Source organism: Pantherophis guttatus, chromosome 1 (assembly GCF_059756535.1).
Source record: "Pantherophis guttatus breed Tessera chromosome 1, ASM5975653v1, whole genome shotgun sequence".
NCBI lineage: Eukaryota > Metazoa > Chordata > Lepidosauria > Squamata > Colubridae > Pantherophis > Pantherophis guttatus.
Genome location: NC_142063.1, coordinates 33,299,768 through 33,321,333, shown reverse-complemented (window position 1 = coordinate 33,321,333; position 21,566 = coordinate 33,299,768). Strand labels below are relative to the sequence as shown.

Below are 21,566 nucleotides of genomic sequence, written 5' to 3'. Positions count from 1 at the left end.
GAGCAGCTCCCTATCAAATCACATCTTCCACAATAATGCCCCCAACTCAATTAAATCTGTCAATTTTTCTCTTTCAGTGCAACGAAGCCATCCCATTTATGAACTCTAGCAGGCATATTAATCACCATCAAGAATTCTCTCCAACAAAAAGCAACACTTGATTGAACCTACCAACAAAACAACAAATCACAAATTCTTTTTGCTGACCTGTAAATGATGCCTCTCTCGTGAAGGAACATGAGGGCTGAAATGATTTCTGCAGCATAGAATCGGGCTCGGACTTCATCAAAGCGACGGGATTTCTGGATATGGAACATCAAATCCCCTCCATTCACAAACTCCATAACAAAGAAGAGGCGATCCTGATCAAAGGCAATACCACATACCATCATCAGTGGAAAGATGTTAATTGTATTTCTTTTTCTCTCCCCACATAGAATTTCTTTTTAAAATCCCTTTGAATTGAAACAGCCGCAAAAAGAGCAAAATATTCAGGATTTTACCCCCATAGACCAAATTACATGGTATTTGACCAACCTAATTCAATCCTGGAATGACCTTTTTGTTCTGGATTGGACATTGGAAATCTGGATTTGCTCTCACTGCAACCCCAGTTCAGAGTGCCTGCTATACATTCAGCATTTATATTGACAGAAAGAGATCAAATGTCCCGTTTTATTGAAAATAACTCTTTATTTGAAAGGCCATTGGAGGTCTGACCTCCATTTGAAACAGAGTTTTATTTGAACGGCTATCAAATGCAAAGAAGGTAGAACAAATGCTGATTCTCATCCTGCTAGTCAACTGGTAGCATTTGGGCAGAAGGCTAAGCAAGCATATCAATGGTGAGGTAGTCCCAGCGGTGAAATCCAATTACCTTCGCTACCGGTTCGGGATGCGCACACATGCCTCTTCTGTGCACACGCAGAACCTTCTGCACATGCACAAATGGTAAAAAAAATGGGACGTCCCGGCGGGTGAACGGAGCCTCCTACCACCGGCGCTACCGGTTCGGCGAGCCGGATAGAACTGGGGGGGGGGATTTCACCTCTGGGTAATCCCCTCTGTAAGGTGAATTGGTTTATATTTCTTACATAATTATAACAATGGTGTCTACATAAAAAATAAATGCACTTCCACTTTTTGAGGATGGGTGAGTGGATAAATAATCATACTGGTTTTTGGTAAATGCAAGAAGACAAGATCTCCTTTAACTGTTTCAGTTACGAGTCAATGAGTTTGTCTGGCTATAAGAGTTGCGCAATCAATGTGTAGTTATGACTAAGTAGTGGCAAAGGAGCCAGGCAATTTGTTCTTCAGGAAGTTCTATCAGGGAAATGAAGTACTTATACTGAGATCAAGCACAGACTACATACTGTAGATGACAAAGACTTATTTTCTGTTATTCCACAGAGTAGGACAAGAAACAATGAGTTAAAACTATAAAGACAGACATTATGAGGAACCTCTTGACAAAATGAGTTATTAACTAGTGAAACAAGCCAGTTCATGAAATGGTGACTTCTCCTTCACTAGAGATCTTCAAACAGAGCCTACATAGTGATCTGTAAAAGCTGTACTGGAACAGGAAAGAGACTGGATGACCTCTAAGTTCCCTTCTTACTCTATGATTCTATGACACTTTACAAAATCCTCTTAATGAGTTAAATTTATCTCTCTGCATGCCTATAACTGTGGTGGCGCAGTGATTAGAATGCAGTACTGCAGGCTACTTATGGGGTATTTTAAATTCAGCCAAATTATTTAATTTGTTTTTAATTCATTTTAATTTTTTTGTATTTATGTGTTTTATCTCGTGGCCATTCACCGCCCTGAGTCCTTCGGGAGAAGGATGGTATAGAAATTTAATAAAATAAAATAAAATAAATAAATAAATACTTCTGCTGACTGCTGGCTGCCAGCAGTCTGGCAGGTAGATTCCCACTGGCTCAAAGTTGACTCAGTCTTCCATCCTTCTGAGGTCAGGTAAAATGAGGACCCAGATTGTTGGGGGCAATATGCTGACTCTGTTTACAGAGGGCTGTAAAGCACTGTGAAGTGATATATATATATAAGTCTAAGTGCAACTGCTATAGCTATATATTTTGTTTAAAAAAATTACAGAATAACAGAACACATTTGGAAGGGACCTTGGAGGTCTTCTAGTTCAACCCTGTGCTCAGGCAAGGAACCCTATACCATTTCAGACAAATGGTTGTCCAATCTCTTTTTTAAAACTTCCAGTGTTGGGGCATTCACAACTTCTAGAGGCAAGTCATTCCACTGATTAATTGTTCTCACTGTCAGGAAATTTCTCCTTAGTTCTAGGTTGCTTCTATCCTTGATTAGTTTCCATTCATTGCTTCTGGTCCATATTAATATAGATATCTACCTATTTATGGACTTGAGCATGATGAAATAACATAACACTATAACAATGTTGAAACAGTTAAAATGGGTATCCTGGAATCCTTTGTTTTTTTCTGATAACTGACTCAAAAGCAAGATTAGACAAACAGTTTATGCTGCCAGTTTGCTAGAACTAATGATATCATGCAGCTTTAAATATATATGTATGACAAGGGCAGAGGAGTTAAAAACAAGTTTGGAGGGAGTATCATCATTAGAACACATTGTGCCAATCTCCTAAACTTGGGCAGGACACGGACCTCATGGTGATAGGAATAATATGTTATGACGGAAAACCAGGGCTGCAAAAGATTTCCTCCCTTTTCTGCAAGAAACCGAAAGCTTTGTGAAGTCAAATTAAGGCGTGGGGCTCAGTCAGTAGTCTCTCTCTTCGGCAGGAACATAAAAAGTAGTGAAACTGAATTAAAGAGCTGCTGCTGGCTCTTTGCAACTACTGTAATCTCTTCCGCAATTAAAAAGGGCAAGCTGCTTTTTCGCTTGCAGTTTCTGCCACCTAGTGGTTACCCTCCCTTAAGCCTCAAAGATTTGAGTGGCAATTTAAAGACAAACAAAAAAGTTCTACATTGCACATGTTTCGTGGATCAGATTCATGGAGTTTAATCTCGAGGAAGGAATATCCTTTATCCATTGCTTTATGGGAAGAGCAAAGGAAAAGGAGAAAACACTAAAAGATGAGAGGGCAGAAAAAAATTCTCTATAAAGTGGCAACCATTAACCACGTAGCAGCTAGATGCAACACCAGCAAGCTTATATAAACAGGTTAATAACATGTGTGATAAGAGGCCTTGTTCTGTGCTTAATCCAGGAGATACAGGTAATTGTCACTCAGCAATGGTAATTAGGACTGGGAATTCCATTGCTAAGTGACAGAGTCATAAAGCAGGACATCATGTGATTGCACTGATTTATGACGGCAGTTCTGGCAGTCCCAGTTGCTGTCTGTCAGTTGCAAATTCTGCACGGTCAAAGTACCATGCAGTCATGTGATCACTATTTGTGACCTTGTGCCAACATCCCCTTGACGTTGCTTGCCAGAAATCAGCAATGAAGGTTGCAAATGGTGACCGTGTGGGACACTGCAACTTCATAAATGCCACAACTGGGCAATTGTGGTTGCCAAGTGCCCAAACTGAGATCAAACGACTGTGAGGACATTGTGCTGACTGCAACTATGAGGACCTGTTGTAAGTCTCCTGGTAAAGCATGGTCATAACTTTGAATGGTCGCTGACCAAGTACTCGTTAAGCAAGAAATACCTCCATGCAATTAAACAACCTAACAAATTCCAGATCAGTTGTTTAATTATGAAATTAGTCTTTGTAATTCCTTAGTTCAAAGAGAGCAATCTTGAGGATGTTTGACCTTTGTGTCTCAGGAAATTGAAATGATTCCCACTTGAATATTACCATTTCTGATATCAGACATATGTCCATCTTCTGTTTCAAAACCTAGCCAACACTAGCTGATATCAAAAAAGCTAAGTAGGTTGGTGCTTGGATGGGAAACCATCAAGATATCCCAGACCTATAGACTAGACTGGGAAGTCAAAAACCATCCTGTGTGCAACCGACAGTTATCGTATTTTTTCTAAGAAAACAGCATGGATATGCTGTCAATAGGAGTTGAACTTGTCTCAACAGAGAAGTTGACATTGTCTGTTGCTGAGTAAGGACTGATCAGTTTGTTCAGTGTCTGCATATTCCTTATTGGAGGATCAGCAGGTCCTCTGAAAGTATGGATAATATTTTTTGTGATGATGATGTCAGAGTAGATATAGAGCAGCGGTGAAATCCTCTGAAGTCTGCTACTGGTTCTGTGAGTCTGCTACTGAGTGCGCGCCCATGCAGCGCTAAAAAAGGAAGCCTTCCGAGTCTGCAAAGGTAAGTAGAACAGTGAGGGGGGGGAAATCTGCTGTGCCATGCAATTTAGATTAGCTAGAAAGCAGGAAATCCAACGATTCTAGCTAATATAAATTGCATGTCAACAGCTGATCGTCCCCCAGCTGATTGTCGGAAATACTGGTTCACCTGAACTGGTAGCATTTTTTACTACCAGTTCGGGAGAGCCGGTCCGAACCGATAGCATTTCACTCCTGATATAGAGATATCTTTTCATCATCTTTATATTTTGTATAACTCAAGGTGGCATATATAACACTCCCACTACATGAGCAGTGGAAGGATATGCAGATATAAGCATAAAACACTGAACATATTTGCCCTTCCACTAAAGTGAAGCAACCTCAGCTCAGATCGGTTGGACTACTGGCACTAACAACATTTTGGTTTCAGGGAAGAAACCTTTACCAGAACGGAAACTAGAAACTAGAAAGCAAAATTGGAATAAAAGATTTTATTCAAAATCTGTGCATGTCTGACAGATATACCAGCTGAACATTTTTTTTTTGCAGCAAATAAGAACTAGATGGTCTCTAGGGACTCTTCAATTCTGTAATTCCATTTGATTCCAGAAAAACTGCAGGATCACAAACTCTAATGTAGGTCTTTTCCCAAAAAGTATTTTTATTTTGTGATCGTGCTGATTCAATACGGAAAGGAGGGAATTCAGGACTCCCTGTGCAACTCTTCTGCCTCATTCACATCACTGAGAATTCATTGTCCTTCATTTTGTGAGCTTCCTATTTTCTTCATTCTTCTTTCTACAGAAAACTATGAAGAAGGGTTTTTTAAAAAAATAGAATTGCTGCAACAATTCATAACTGGTAGCGCCAGAAGCCTTTGCCTCCCTCCTGAAGTTGTAAGGAATACTTACAGCGGTCTGAAAACAGCAGAAAAGCTGAGTGAGGAAAGGATGGTTTCTTGCTAAAGTCAGGATCCGTTTCTCTGTTAGGGTACACTCCACGTCATCATCTTGAAGAATGACATCTTTCTTCAGCACTTTGATGGCATAAAGATATCCCGTCTCTTTCGTTTTAGCCAGCATTACCTTAAAAAGCAGGATTTTTAATTGAAAGCAAAACAAAACAAATAATTACGGAAGGATCTCAGAAACAGCAAGACATGATCTTTCCTGTTAACAGGTCAAACCTAGGTGTATTTGTTCAGAAATTAAGTAGTCCTCGACGTATGACTGGTTGCTTAGCAACCACTTGAAGTTACGACAGTTCTAACAGTTAGGGACTCCCACAGTAATGTGACTGCATTTCAGGCACATTTATGGCTGCCTGTAAAGCTCCACAGTCACATGACCATGCTTTACAATGGTTTTTGCTGAAAACCAGCATTTAATTCAAACCACACCCATAGCAAACCATTGGTTCATTTAATGGCTGCAGTGATTCGCTTAACAACTGCCACACAAAGGTCATAAAAATAGGTCAGTCACATGGGGGACCCAATTTACAACTTTCATGAATTATGAACAGGCTCCATTGCGATTGTAACTCAAGGACTACCTGTAAGTCACATGACATTAGATGGGGCCTCTCTGAATAAAAAAAACACATTGGCTGAATTCACACAGGATGCTGAGTTAGAAACAAGGCTTATGCTACTTTATTTGTTTTAAGGGACACAACAGCCTTTAAATGACATGTTAGAAATTGCATATGAAGAGCAATTGAGGTCTCAGACTTTACTGAGAACTTAGTGAAAACAATGTAAAACACAAGAATAAATTTTAAAAACCCTTCATTTTGATTTAAAGTTAATAGCAGAAAGCATCTTCACAATTTAAAGGGACATGATGCAGTGTCTCTTAATGAATGTTATGCCCTTAATGCTATTTCTTATAAAGGTGGGGGAGCTGAGCAGATGTCATGGTTCAAAACAAAAATCCTGACAGGACTGCAATTTTGTACTTCTGTTATAAGAAATAATTTAGAAGCCTCTAGGTTTTAAGACAAAAATCAAACTAAAGTTATAGATTAATGTAATATATGAATGCAACTAAACCTTCCTTTAATGCAAATTCATTTCAAATAACCAAAAGTTACACCAGTATGGAAACTTCAGATCTCCACAGAACCACTTACCTTTCCAAAACTGCCTTTCCCCAGCACTCGGATGAATATGAGATCTTCAATTTTAAGCCTACTGGCTGAGACTTCAACCATCCCACTGCCATCCTTTGTGCTGTCTTTTTTCTGGCGTCTCAACGTTGATCTTGAGACTAACTTCTGTAAATATGAGTCATGAGTTATTTTTACAAAACAGCACTCAAATTTTCTCTGTGCCTATGAAGTTCAGAAACTCAATTTTGAAAAGAAAACCGTAACACTTTGAACATGGCATGAACAGGAGGAGGCAAGATGTACCTACCTGAGATTTTGGACATTAAACCTCATAAATAAATTAGCTTGACCTAATGGGAATTGTAGTCCAAAATATTTAATTCACCCAGCTCGGCTTTAAAGAGTAGAACTATTCTTTAGAGGAGAGGGGAGGGACAGATATGAATGGAAAATGTATTGTATGTTTGTTGATTAAAGCAAGTGTGCAATAAACTGAATTGACTTGAATTACAAAATGTATTATACAAGTATGGAGTTGAAGATTGATTTCTGAATACAGTAGGAGTGGTATATGACGGAAATAAACCATGCATGAGAATTCACTGAAAGCTCAATGCTTAGCTCAACAATGAATAATGAATAAAGACAAGGGTGTCTGATATCCTCTTGATGGTGTAATGAATTTATGAATAAATGTATAAGGAATGTTTATGGTGACAACTGCTTAAGGACATGAACCTAGGTGGATTTTGTATGTAGATGATGAATTGTTCTTGGCTGAAAAGCTGAATGGTTCCCAGAATTATGGAACAAATGTATGCAACTGGAAATTAAAAACTAAAAGACCAAGGCAGTAATATTTGGCAGATAAATGAAATCAATAATTGCAAATTATATCAACATGTCAAAAACTAAGGCAAATAAGTAAATGTGTGCCCTGTACCTTGAGAGAATGTTTACTAAAGATGGGAGAAGAAATAAGACATTTTAAGATGTGAAAATGCTGGTAGAAACGTAGCAGGGTGATGTGCAGCCCATTGCAAGGAATGAATGTTTGTTTTAAAAAAGTGAAAATTGTTGGACAGAGAAGCAGTTTTCTCTACTTTGTCACACAGAGGTGAGAATTGGATATACCAAGAGAAACATAGAAGTAAAGTTGAATGTGATGAAAATGGTTTATTTAATAAATGTGTGTAGTAAAACAGGGATGGATGGATGGATGGATGGAGGGAGGGAGGGAGGGAGGGAGGGAGGGAGGAAGGAAGGAAGGAAGGAAGGAAGGAAGGAAGGAAGGAAGGAAGGACAAATAAATTTGGACTGAGCGCCAAAGTGAATAATTAGTGTAAAACAAATAGACTTAAGTGGTTTGGATATATAAAGAGAATGAATGAAGATCAAATTACAAAACGAATACATGAAGGAAGAGCGAATGGGTGGAGAGGAAAAGGAAGTTCAAGAAAGTCATGATTGAGATGGGAAGTTTAAAGAACAACAGAGAAGGGAAGATGTAAAATTAGTTTCCAAGGATAGAAAGTCAAGGAGCGGAATAGAAAATAGTCTTGGTTTAAACTATATTAGTTATGTTTCCTTTTCCTTTCCTTATTACTTTAATCTCTTTGGGCTACTATTTCGTATTCCTTTCTGTTGTTTACCCTGAAAGGGAATAACATGCTGTCTATGCATGAATAGTCATGGTTCTGATCTCATCCTGTAGTGCATAAACTGTAAGCAACATATGTACACGGGTGTTTTTTTAAATCCAATTCACTGTGAAGAAGAAGAGGAGGGAAAACCAAGTTCTTACCCCATTTGGAGAGATATTTCCAGGTTGCAGTCCCATACATGCCAACGTCTTGGCTAGTTCTGCTGCATTCACTCCGCAGTTTGGAGCTACATTGGATTCGCACCGAATGTGTACATTTATTTTACACACTGAAAGTGAAAACAAAAGTTTTCAAACATTATTTCTGCCAGGGGCTGACACCGGAAGAACAAAACGATGCTTCTTTCCTAATGACAGCATGGGAATGCATGAGAGAAATCCAGTCCTTATTCTCTCCATTTGAACCACAGATCAAGGTGTGTTTATTTATTTATTAATCGTCTTTCTATGCCACCCACTCTCCGAGGACTCTGGCGGCTTACAACAATCAACAGTATACTAAATAGCAAATTGCCCCCAACAATCTAGGTCCTCATTTTACCCACCTCAGAAGGATGGAAGGCTGAGTCAACCTTGAGCCGGTGAGATTTGATCTGCTGATCTGCTGAACTAGCAGTCAGCTGAAGTAGCTGCAGTACTGCACTCTAACCACTGTGCCACCTCGGCTCTTCTTTATGCAGAGTGTTCAATCATACCACATGAATCCAAGCAGTTGTGCTTTATTTAACCATTGTTAAACAAAACACAGGATGTATGCTACACACCAGTTTGATGAATATCATCTTACCTTCCCTGTTTAATGCTGAATCTGCAACACAAGAGTTAAGTACAATATCCCTCACACAGTGGTGAAATCCAATTTTTTTTACTACCGGTTCTGTGGGCGTGGTTTGGTGGGCATGGTGTGGTTTGGTGGGCGTGGCTTGGTGGGCATGGCAGGAGAAGGATACTGCAAAATCTCCATTCCCACCCCACTCCAGGGGAAGGATATTGCAAAATCTCCATTCCCACCCCACTCTGGGGCCAGCCAGAGGTGGTATTTGCTGGTTCTCCGAACTGCTCAAAATTTCCGCTACCGGTTCTCCAGAACCCGTCAGAACCTGCTGGATTTCACCCCTGCCCTCACAGATCATCACTCAGCTACTGTTCATTTAGTTCAGTGGTCTCCAAACATGACAACTTTAAGACTTCTGGACTTTAATTCCCAAAAGAAATTCTGGGAGTTGAAGTCCACAAATCTTAAAATTGCCAAGTTTGGAGACTCCTGATCACTTCTCCTGGACTTGTTCCATATCTGAACAGTTCATACTTAACGTCTATGGAGATTCTCAGTCATCATACTTATTTACAATACTTTTTGTACATACTTACAAACCCTCAGTTCATACTTAACATGCAAATCAATATGTACCTTAATTGAACACAATATGGAAATAAAGAATATCAAAGTTCCTTTCCTTGCCATTTCTATCCTTTATTCTTATCGAACATGGGTATTTCAGCAGTCCCTAGAGCCCCAGGAATTTAGTAGTGAAATTAGGCAGCACATTGCTGGAAAAAAAATGAAATCCAAACAGTGTACAAGTTTTCACTTATACACAACTGGGGAAAAACCTAGCTCTACCTAGATATGCTGATATCCCAGCACTTCCAACTTCAGAATAACAGGGTTGGAAGAGACCTTGGAGATCTTCTGCTCCAACCCCCTGCTCATATCCTATACCATTTCAGACAATGGTTGTCCAAGCTCTTCTTAAAAATCTCCAATGTTGGAGCGCCCACAACTTCTGGAGGCAAGTTGTCCCATTGATTAATTGTTCTAATTGCCGGGAAATTCGTCCTTAGTTCTAGGTTGGTTCTCTCCTTGATTAAGTTTCCAACCATTGCTTCTTATCCTGCCTTCAATATTGTCACTTTCTGGGTGCTCTGCTAAATAGTGCCCCTGGCCACCTCTATTTTAAAAAAGAAAAAAAAAAGCTCTGCTGCCTAATCCTGCTCTAGAATATTGGCAAGCAGATATGATCTATCAGCAATGCAATGCCTGATAATTCAGGCCTATTTTCATTCCTCTCCCTAATCTCCTCCTTATGAAATATACTACATTTATAGCCAAATCTTAGGAATGCCTAACTAGGTAATATAGGTAAAAACTGGTACCATGTTTCCCCCAAAATAAGACCGGGTCTTATATTAATTTTTGCTCCAAAAGATGCATTTTAGCTTATTTTCTGGTTAGGTCTTATTTTGGGGAAAATACAGTACTAAACACCTCTGTCTGGTTGACTATCTTAACTGACGCTTATTTTGGGGGTAGGGCTTATATTACGAGCATCCTGAAAAATCATGCTAGGGCTTATTTTCCAGTTGGGTCTTATTTTCGGGGAAACAGGGTACATGCCAGTGGTGAAATGTAAAATTTATTACTACCGGTTCTGTGGGCTTGGCTTGGTGGGGGGTAATGTGACTGGCTGAGCGTGGCCAACTTTTTTTTTTTTTTTTTACTTTTAAAATCATTTTTTCTACCTACTCTTCGGCTGAAGAGGTTGTAAAAAAATGCTTTTAAAAGACTCTGACGATCCCAGCTGAGTTGCCTGATCATCAGAGGCTTTTTTTCTTTTAAAAACATTTTTTTTTTGCTTTTAAAAGAAAAAAAAAGCCTCTGACGATCAGGCAACTCAGCTGGGATCGTCAGCGCCTTTTAAAAGCATTTTTTCTACCTTCTCTTCGGCTGAAGAGGAGGTAGAAAAAATGCTTTTAAAAGGCGCTGACGATCCCAGCTGAGCCACATGATCATCAGAGGCTTTTTTTTTTACTTTTAAAATCATTTTTTCTACCTACTCTTCGGCTGAAGAGGTTGTAAAAAAAATGCTTTTAAAAGGCGCTGACGATCCCAGCTGAGTTGCCTGATCATCAGAGGCTTTTTTTTCTTTTAAAAACATTTTTTTTTTGCTTTTAAAAGAAAAAAAAGCCTCTGACGATCAGGCAACTCAGCTGGGATCGTCAGCGCCTTTTAAAAGCATTTTTTCTACCTCCTCTTCAGCCGAAGAGAATGTCAGCGCCTTTTAAAAGCATTTTTTCTACCTCCTCTTCAGCCGAAGAGAATGTAGAAAAAATGCTTTTAAAAGGCGCTGACGATCCCAGCTGAGCCACATGATCATCAGAGGCTTTTGATCGGGGGGTAGTGCAGCCTATTCTAGTGTTGCATCAAGTATGCCCTCCCTACACACATACACACAATTCAGAACAGGAAAACTAAATGAATTCCTCAGAGAAGGACTCTCATCTTTGTGTAGATTTTCAACTTACTTTTGCACTGGAGCCCTTGTCGCAAGATTCCCCAGAGGAGAGAGCCACAGTGATCACAGAAGGTTGGCACTTTGTAATTGTGGATTCTGAATTTGTGTGGGATATTGATTCCAAATCTCTGCTCAGAAAACTGAGGAAGAAAAAGCAGCAAAAGAAGAAAAGTTGGTGATAAGTGATCAAATAATAACGGTTGACCAATCCTTATTTCTCAGCTTGCAGTTCTTGAAGCAAGGCAGACAGAGCATGTTATTCCCCCCCATTTGATAGGTAAGGAAGAAAAGAGAGAGCCAGAGTTTGGGGCTTAAGGGTTTGATTTAATGTTTCTAAAACGTAAAGTCGGTGTCATGAGTTTTCTTCTCACAGCAAATAATTTGGACAGAAGGAATGAATATCAGTTAGGACAAGAAGTTAAAGTTCCAGGGTTGAACTGTGGGGTCCTTAGTATTCTTTGAGCTTGTTTGTTTTCTTGCATTACCTTTATCGATGATGTTACCTATTTGGGCAATGAAATGTCTGCAAGAAGACAACCAAGCCCAGAGAGCACCAAGGACTCCAAAGTTAAATCCTTCCCCCATCACCACTCATAGCTTGTATTTTTGATTCAGCTGGTCCCAAACATGCCAGCTATGGATACTTGTTAAAGCAAAAACCAGGATCTACCATCTCTTCTCACAAAAGAAAGCAAATCAAATCACATCTAGCTTGATTTTGAGGCTGAAAAATGGTTTGCCCAAAACTGAGTAAACCCAGATGCTCTTCCCATCCAATCAGTAAAAATCACCATCTGATTAGCGTTCAGACTTTTAATTGATGTTAGCACAAATTTCAGATAACTTAACAGCTACTCTAAAATAAAGGCAATTTTATGATGGGCTGTCAATCAGTTCAGAGTCAGTTAAATTACTTCTCATTTGTTACTTTCCTGCAAATGTTACAGGCTTAATTAATGCTCTTGTTAGATCTTATATTTTAGGCTGATTTTAACCGTGTTATTGTAATGTAGGTACTGAGGAGTCAATATGAAATGTTTGCATCTACCACTGTTAGTCTTTTAACTGTATTATTTCAATTACTTCTACATCTGAACTCCCCACATTCAGAAAACCAATATTTCAGGGAATTCAGGCTAGATTCTTCCTGATCTAGTTTCTACATGAGGGAATCCTTAACCTGAGAAACATTCAGACCTGCTCTTTCTCATCTCTCTTCTCAAATGATACAATGATCAAGAAAACGGCTGTGTATTTTTCTGAACATGATTCCTGAATTTATCCAGATGGCAAAATAACAATTGTTTCACAAATGCCATGACATAATTCCACATCAGATATAATGCTTCAGCTGAACTCCTATATATTAAAATAAGACAAAAGTTGTAACACATTGGTACAAGCCTGATATCTAACTAAACTGTGAAACTTGAGAACCTGATATAGAACTAAAGTCAAAGTGCATAATATAAGACATAGAGGTAATATGATTAAAAGATAAAATAAATAAAACAAAACAAAACAAAACAAAAAAAGATAAATTGAGCATTTGACAGCATAGGTTATATGTTCTTCGTTCAGACAAACCTCTTTGAATGCTGAGGCTATCGGTACTTAGTACTAAAAGATCATAATAAATATAGGTAGAACAATCATTGGTAATAGTGAACTTGTAGCAGATTTAATTAAGTCAAAGTGTTGTCAATGAATCTTGCTGGCTATTAAACAACAGTTGGTTTTGCTGATCACCTTGACCAGCTAAAGGATAGCTGAGATTTTAAAAAGTCATTATGGTCTGGAGATCAACTTAATGAAAGTGTGATAAATTTGTGCTGTTGATCTTGATAATACTGACAATAAAAATGCATGCAGGATGGCTTCAGTGGCTTCTGGTTTACAATAATAAAGACATTCATTATATGGGTCTTCCAGAATTTGCAGGGCATTACAATGTGCAAACATGAGAGCTCTTTGAAATTTTGGCATGGTGATCAGATTAAGCTATCTACTAGGCTTATGACTGGTAACCTGTTTCCTTAAAAAGGCATTAGGATGAATGAGGCTCTGCTCAGTTTGGTGCTCAAATGTATTCATTGTCTGAGGTTATCCCTGGCCAAGTCATATCCCATTGTTTTTAGTGCATTAGGAGAGCAGCCATAGTGGTACAGTATCCTTAGACCATCTACTCCATTTCATGATGGTCACTAGAACATAGTAGGCTCACAAAATGTAAAGACTGCTTACTTCTTTGCAAAACAGACATGGCATTTAAAAACTAACAGGGAACTTCTTGGACTTAAGCGAATTTCAAATATAATTCTTCAATTATAACTTAATTAAATTCCATAATTAAATATAGAATAATACTTGAATAATTTCAAATATTCTTCTCATCCTTCCTATTACCTATCTCCTTCTACTCATGACTATAACCTTGTTGCTTGTATCTTTATTATTTATATTGTTTTATTTAGTCTCCTAGTATGATTTTGATTGCTTATTTAGAATCCTATGACTATTACTAAGTGCTTTATCTTATTATTCTTGATTAATGTATTTTTTATGTACACTGAGAGCTTATTCACCGAAGACAAATTCCTTGTGTGTCCAATCACACTTGGCCAATAAAGAATTCTTATTATAAAATCTAAAAACCAATCAAGGTGAATATTTTCTTCTAACAATTTACTTGAATTAACCAATTATGGTAGGGCCTTAAAGTTATAAATAAAACAGAATAGCAGAACATTCTCTTTCTCTGCACTTGGTTACCTTCTTTTAATTGTTGCCATGACTGTACACCGCCCAGTCACATTAAGTTCAATGAATGGCCATATAAATTTGTTAAATAAATAAATACATTTGATGTTATCTTTATTAGCACTGATTGGATGATACCTTTACTCTTTGCTTTGCCACATCAATTTTTCACAAACCAATGGAGTTAAGTACCAGGTAAATAGAGGCATGAAGCTACTTCAAACATCAAATAAAGCATAATGTAGATAATGTATTATCTAAGGAATAATACATTATGTCATAAAGATGCAGTTGACAACATATTTAATTAGTCAGATGCTACTGAGTTAGGTTTTGACTCCTGTATGTGTTATCCATCTTGATCTGTCTTTAGTAATTCGTAGCTATTCCAAAACCATTCCCGTAATCCCTTTGGTCCGGAATTAACAACATGCAGAACTATAAATGTATAACTGTGACTTTACCTTCATATCCATCTTCTTTTTATTATTCTGGCCCGTGCAAGCTGTAACTATGAGATGGTGACAACGTTTGTGCACAACACACGTGCAAACTGGAAAAGAAGGCAGAAAAGGGAAACAATGGAAACTATCAGAAACTAATACAGAAAAGTAAGATTTGCTCTTAGATGAACTAAATTTTTATTTCCTCTGATCCAAACAATCTGGGGTATGTGCAAAGAAGGACAATAAAAAAGGTCAGGACTGGAAATTTACCCTTTAAGGACTGAAAGGCAGAAAAAAGTTTAAAATATTTAGTGAGCCACAAAAAAGTATTCGTTCTAATCTCCCATTCACTGCAAGCAGATTGTGTAAAAAGGAGAAAATGACAAATGTGTAGGGCATAATGTAACCCTAACAATAACTTACTGTACCTTGGCACTGGTATCCCTGCTTTCCAAATACTCCCCTGTTGAAGATAAAGCAGAGGCAACATATGACTCAGGATGAGATCAAACACTTAAAAAGTAGGTCAGGTAATCTGACACAAGAACAAAACAAAGGTTGAGAGGCAGCTGCGAAGTTCAAAATGTATATTGTATCAGCAACATGGGAAGAGGTAAACTCAGCTTAAACTCTAAGAAGACAAAGTTATTGTTCATCCAGAAACATTTAGGCACTCTGGAAACTTTAGTACTAATGATGGAATCATTCTCCCTTTAACAGAGCAGGTGTGTCACAGGATTCATAGTTAGTGTTGGAAGAGCAAGTGGAAGCTGTGACTCAGGGATACTTTGACCAGCTTTGGCTGATATGCCAAGTATGTCTCCTTATCCTCTCCATCCTTGGTGAGGATAAGGCATGCCTTTTCCACCCTATCTTGACTACTGCAATGTACTAGGTGAGGCTGCCTTTGAAAATAACTCAGAAGCTACAGCTCACACAGAATGCAGTAGCCAAATTGTGGGTGGGTGGAAGCTGCTATTTTAGGATAGCACTTATTTTGCAATGCTGCACCCAGTTTAAAGTGTAGGGTATTACTTATGAAGTCCAATATGGCACAACACTGGGTTTCATCAAGAACCGCCTTACCCAAAAGGATTCTGCCTTCCTGTTTTGAACTATGAGGGAGGCTTGCTCAAGGTTATCAGAGCTGAAAGGGATGTGAACTAGAAGGAATCTCTGCAAGACTGCCCCCATAAGATAGAACATGCTCCTTCATTCTTGGTATTCCAAAAATCTCTAAAGGGCATTTAACTGGTGGACACAACACAACCGTTTTCTTTAGTTAAGTAAAACCAGTTAGAAATGGTGAGTTTTCATTTATGGGTTGCTTATTTTGCTTTCATTGTTAAATGACCAGAGTCAATTGATTAAGGTAGTATAAACATTTTGTAAATACATTTTAAAATACATAAAATCCAAGTTTAGATGATGAATCTTACTTCCAGTATTAATAAAACTCAGAATGAATTCCGACTAAAATTTATAATCAAAACTGTAAGAGAAAAATTTAAATACAAAATTCAGTGCAAACTCTTAGTAGGATGTAAGCACCACAAATCTCCATGAGATTAATCTCAGGAACATGTGCATCTGTCATAGCCTATCAATCCCATCCTTTCCACAAGAATTGAGATAGAAATCCTGTTAGGTTTGATGTAGCTTACATAGAAATAGATGAGCTTTGGCTAATAGCCACAGTGTTGTTTTATTTTAATGATCAAACTCTATGAACATACTTATGTAAATTGTAATAAATGTCCCTATATTGTACTAACTGGCACCCAAAATGTTTCAGCCCACTCCAACAAACAGTTTGCAATACAAATTTCTTTCTTCAGTTAATGAACAACAAGAAACATATTTATGAAAACATGCACTCATTGCTTTGTGTTTTAAAAGTGAGAGAATTTCATAAAACTGTTCTGAGTGGAACTATTTAGGACATTGCAAATATCATCCAATAAGCAGTCTGCATTATTAACATTTGATGGAAAGATCCATGCAATTGTGTTGACATATACACTGGAGGCATTTTAGGAGCATAACATGGATGGTAAGAGGGCTTTAAAGTTTGACCTGCTCCTCTCCTCTTTTGCTAATCAGATCTAGCCAACTGAACACATAAAAGAGCTTCCATGAGATCCAATGGAAGCTTTTTCACCAATGCAAACAGAGGCAAGGGCTCAATCTAGGCTGAGATTGTCATGGGGAAAAGGCGGGGTGTTAAAGCCCTAAATCTCCATGCCTGAGTCCTAATTCCATACAGTTATTAGTTGTGAAATTAATGGCTTGACTTGTTTGCTCCAACCAAAATTATTTTATACGTATTAGATAATATATAATTAATAGCCAATGATTGTAATAAAACCAGATGATGAGAATTTAGCAGAATAACAGAGTTGGAAGGGACCGTGGAGGTCTTCTAATCCACCCACTGCTTAAGCAAGAGACTCTATACCATTTCAGACAAATTGGCTGCCCAGTCTCTTCTTAAAAGCCTCCAGTGATGGAGCTCCACAACTTCTGAAGGCAAGCTGTTCCACTGTATCAACCATTTCAATCAAAGTAATTTGCATGTTTTAAAACGAAAGCTACAACTCTCTGTTGCTGAACCCTAAACTTCAGATCACATTCTACAGTATCTACATTGATTCCACTTTCTTCACCAGTACCGGAAAGTACCTCCAACTCTTCCCCTGCAGAATTGATAGTTTGCATAGCTTTGATTAAAGCTGCTTTCAGGGAAAGTATTAGATCTTAAGTCAGTGATTACTCTTGTTCTAAACTCTCTTTTTGATCCGAAGAATAAGTGTTTTGGTAGCCTGCTCTTGACTTGTTTAGGGATTAGGCTGCTCATTCTGAATTCAGCAGGTGGCAGCAGCTGGCTTTAAATATGTGGCCCAGAAATTAAGCAGGGTCAGGGCCTGGTTAGTACCTGGAGGGGAGAATTCCAGAGAATGCCAGGGCTGTAAAACAAAGCTGGGGTGTAAACACACATCCTGGAAGGAGGCAATTCTAAATCACTTCTGAACTGTGGCCAGGAAACCACATGGATGTATTTATAAAGTCACAAGGAATTGAGATCAATCCAAAAGGAACTTTATACTTAGTAAAAGGGGCAGGAATTATGGAAGCAACTTCCTGGGTGAAAGCTCCCATTCAAGCCTGTTTTCATTTCAAGCATACCAGATAAATTCCCGACAGTGTGAGCAGTACGTTGGTTGCCGCAAGTATGTTGCCATAAACTTGTGTCCGTTGACTTGGTGAACTCTCCTGCGCATGGCCCGTTGGCGTTTCCGTGTGAAGTTTTTAAAGATCCTGTCCCTCTGGAGTGTTCCTGGGAACCCAAAGAGAATGGTTAAACAAGTGAATAAATTGCTGCCTGTCATTCAAATGTCATGACTTCTCCTCTATTGCTGTTTTCCTTTAATTTTCCACCCATGTTTATCCCAAAGCAATTTATCTTTAGCTTCTTCCATTACTTTGCAACATCCTGTTTCCTTTAGTTATCACTTCATTCTCCCTGTTAACCTGTTAGCAAACCCTAAAGCAAGGTTCCTACTAGACTGCGTGGGTTTCTTCTAGCCAATCTTATTTTTAGTATCCTTTTCCTTTGGTTTCCATCTCCTATCTGAAGTCTCGCTTTCTCTTTCGTACATCAAAATGCAGAGCTTGATTTAAGTGTAGGCACGTGGCATTATGAAGGCCAGTTTTACTCTTTTGGGTGCTAAAATGCCTTAGATCACAACTGACAAAGTCGTATCCTTTAAGTTTCATCAAGGTATCCTTAATTCAGGAAGTAGCAACTCCAATCTTTATTCCATATGATGTATTCTGAATATTCAAATATATCACAAAAAGTATGAAGTATTTTGAATATTCAAATATATCACCAAAATCCAAAACATTTTACAGTACCTTATATTTATTAGGAGTTTCCTTGATTTTTTTTAAAAAAAACCTTGAATTTATATTAATGTTGTTGTTGATTAAATAAACTCAACTACAGTTTTCCTGAACTGAATGATTAGTCTTTTTTCCCTTTAAAATTTTTTTATCATTAATTTCTTCCAGTTCTTCAAATCAGCTATTTTAATATCCACATGGTGCATACTTCCTACTTCTACATGTCACATGGTTTACATGTTGGATATGGTTTCAAGGCCTTCTGTCCAGTGAATTAATTTATAATCCAATTATTTTTAGAAGGAAAGAGAAATGTTATCTCTCTCTCTCCAAATTACATACAACAACCCCACAAAGGAGACAATTCTAGGAACAGTGAGTTGGTGATGAACTTAAACTGGCATTGGGTGCCCCAGAATCTTTCCAAGACATTGAGAGGTTTGGGGGCATATTCACTTGAACCCTCACCACTGCCATCCAATTTGCTCTTGATATATCTTATCTTGATATATTTTTTTGCTCCATTGTCTTTGACCATTGAAAATAACAGCCTAATGAAGGTTGGAAAGTTCAAAGACTAAAACAATTTGGCAGTATAGTTTATCTGATTAATTTTGCTGCCGTGAATGAAAAGTCTGGATTCATCTCATCATTTCCAAATTCTGAACTATACTTCACATAGTCCGCCACCTTGTAAGAGGTCCAGGCCCACTGACCCCATTGAAAAAGACTCTGCTAGTCTCTATTATATTTTGTAAGATCAAGGCTGGGACTATGAACATGCGAAATTTTCAGCAAGAGCAGAATCTAATTCTGTAACATTCGGTAATTCGGTAACATTGTACTGCAAACTAGGGCATACAAAACCTTTGCCAGACCAATTCTCAAATACAGCTCGTCTGCCTGGAATCCACACTGTATATCGGACATTAATACAATTGAGCGGGTTCAGAGGTATTTCACAAGAAGAGTACTCCACTCCTCTGCTCACAATAGAATACCTTATGCCACCAGACTCAAAATTTTGGACTTGGACAACCTGGAACTACGCAACCTATGGTCTGACCTAAGCATAGTACACAAAATTGTCTGCTACAACCTCCTACCTGTCAACGACTACTTCAGCTTCAACCTCAATAATACACGGGCAAACAATCGAGGTAAACTGCTCCAAACTCGATTGCAGAAAATACGACTTCAGCAACAGAGTGATCAATGCCTGGAATGCTCTACCTGGCTCCGTTGTTACATCTTCAAACCCCCACAACTTCAACCTCAAACTGTCTACCGTAGACCTCACCCCATTCCTAAGACGTCCGTAAAGGGACGTACATAAGCACACCAGTGTGCCTACCGTCCTTGTCCTACTGTCCCCATTTATTTGTACTCATTTCCTGTGTTCATGTCCATGTTTATACTTATACTTGTTACCTTGTACATGTTTGACAAACAAACAAACAAACAAACAATAAATAAATAAATAAAGCTGCAGACCATGCCTAGTGAATGACACAAAGAGCAGCCACTGGTCTTATTGATAATAATGTCCTGTAAAGGAATTTGGAGTGGATCTTTGGGAGGGAATAATAAAGCTGTTAAGGGGTGTGGGGAGGAAAGAGTGAACCACTATGAAGGGTTTGGATAAGAAATTACAGGGAAATTACAGTTCAGGGGAAGGATGTATGAAAGAGCAACTCAAAATAGCCCCCCTTTCATTTTCTTTGGTATAAGATGGAAAAGTGAGAAGTTTGGAACAGGCTTTCAAGATTCTGCTCATTTGACCTATAATAATGAAGCAGCATTCTTGGAATTCCTACAATATCTGCTTCTTGATTCGGCCTACCTGGAAGGGCTGACCTGTCCCTTCTTAGGAGGTTTGATATACATGGATGTGTTAGGAAACCCTGCAAGAACTTGCACATCTCCATTCTGTATTCACAAATAGCACCCCAAAATAGCCAGCAAGATCCCTGTTGATGGGGGTTGAGGCCAAGCCATCCAGGGTCAGGAAAAAGGACAAAGTTTTGCTTACTGCCGATGTCTCCGGATTCAGCCTTCAGTTTTCCACACTGAAGTGCTTGGTACGCATTTATTGTTTCATAGGTGAATTTATAGAGCAAGCAGAAGGAAATAATTAAACTACTAGTTAAAGCATGGCCACATAGATTCAGCTTGATTCTACAGTGGTTACCATCCTGCTTTTAAAGTGTTAGTTCTATATTTGAAAAGCTGACAGGTACAAGTCTGGATTTTGGTGTGGCCCATCTACAGAAGGAAACTGAAGATGACAACCCTGGCTTGCAGTCTTTCCCCTACTAGGGCAAGATGTCTTTATTTCTGTTCCATAATAATAATAATTTCTCATTTGGTACTGATTTCTCATTCGGTACCCGAATAAAATTTGCATAGGAAAATTTCATGCAAACTATATTCCCCCTTTTCTCCTTTTCAGCAATGTGGAAGTGGCCATTCTATTCTGTTCTCTTCATAATCTGGTTTCCCATGTAAAAAATTTCCCACAGTTGCATAAGTGAGCAAACTAGATTTTTCTTCCTCCCAGATCCATGGCAGGTCAAAGGATAATTATGTCTAGCATTCAACATTTCATTACAATACTCCTAACTTTGCAAAATGTACAAGGTGACCAGGACGCCAGTTTGTTTTTCTTTCTTTTAACAGCACCTCCTGTTTTTCCCCCACCCCACCCCCAAAGCAGCACAGCTCTTTCTGCAGAGGCTGCTTCTCCTTTGCAGCACCTTCCTGGAATAACCACACTACCACACATTTTTGCTTCTAAATGAAAGACCAAGAGGCCTGGCCACTTCATGCATTTTAAAATGTGGGTCTGAACTCTCCTCCTCCTGTGTTAGTCCTTACACATTTTCTCCTTCTGACATAATCAACTTTACAATTAGCAGCATGTCTTTGCAGGGAGCATATGGAGCTGCAGTTTATGCATCATTCCTTTGTAACTTGTTTTATTCCAGGTTTCAAGTTCATCCCAGACTTCAGTTGGTTGCAACTGTCTGATACCAAAACCTTGCAGAAGGTTGAAATGACTCAGCAGCCTTCAGTCCTCAATCTCTTTATAC

General features: G+C 38.5%; 1 protein-coding gene across 1 annotated transcript in view; it reads right to left on the bottom strand.

Moving 5' to 3' along the window:
- The window catches only part of PRKCH (protein kinase C eta), a 93,614-nt gene that overhangs the window by 32,895 nt on the left and 39,153 nt on the right, over positions 1-21,566 (bottom strand). Inside the window, exons 3-10 of the mRNA XM_034433543.3 lie at positions 17,755-17,905; positions 14,997-15,031; positions 14,587-14,675; positions 11,373-11,502; positions 8,208-8,335; positions 6,425-6,568; positions 5,203-5,376; positions 208-362 (exon numbers count right to left, since the gene is read on the bottom strand). Of these exons, the coding sequence (XP_034289434.1) occupies positions 208-362; positions 5,203-5,376; positions 6,425-6,568; positions 8,208-8,335; positions 11,373-11,502; positions 14,587-14,675; positions 14,997-15,031; positions 17,755-17,905 (1,006 nt within the window). The remainder of the gene's footprint in view (positions 1-207; positions 363-5,202; positions 5,377-6,424; positions 6,569-8,207; positions 8,336-11,372; positions 11,503-14,586; positions 14,676-14,996; positions 15,032-17,754; positions 17,906-21,566) is intronic.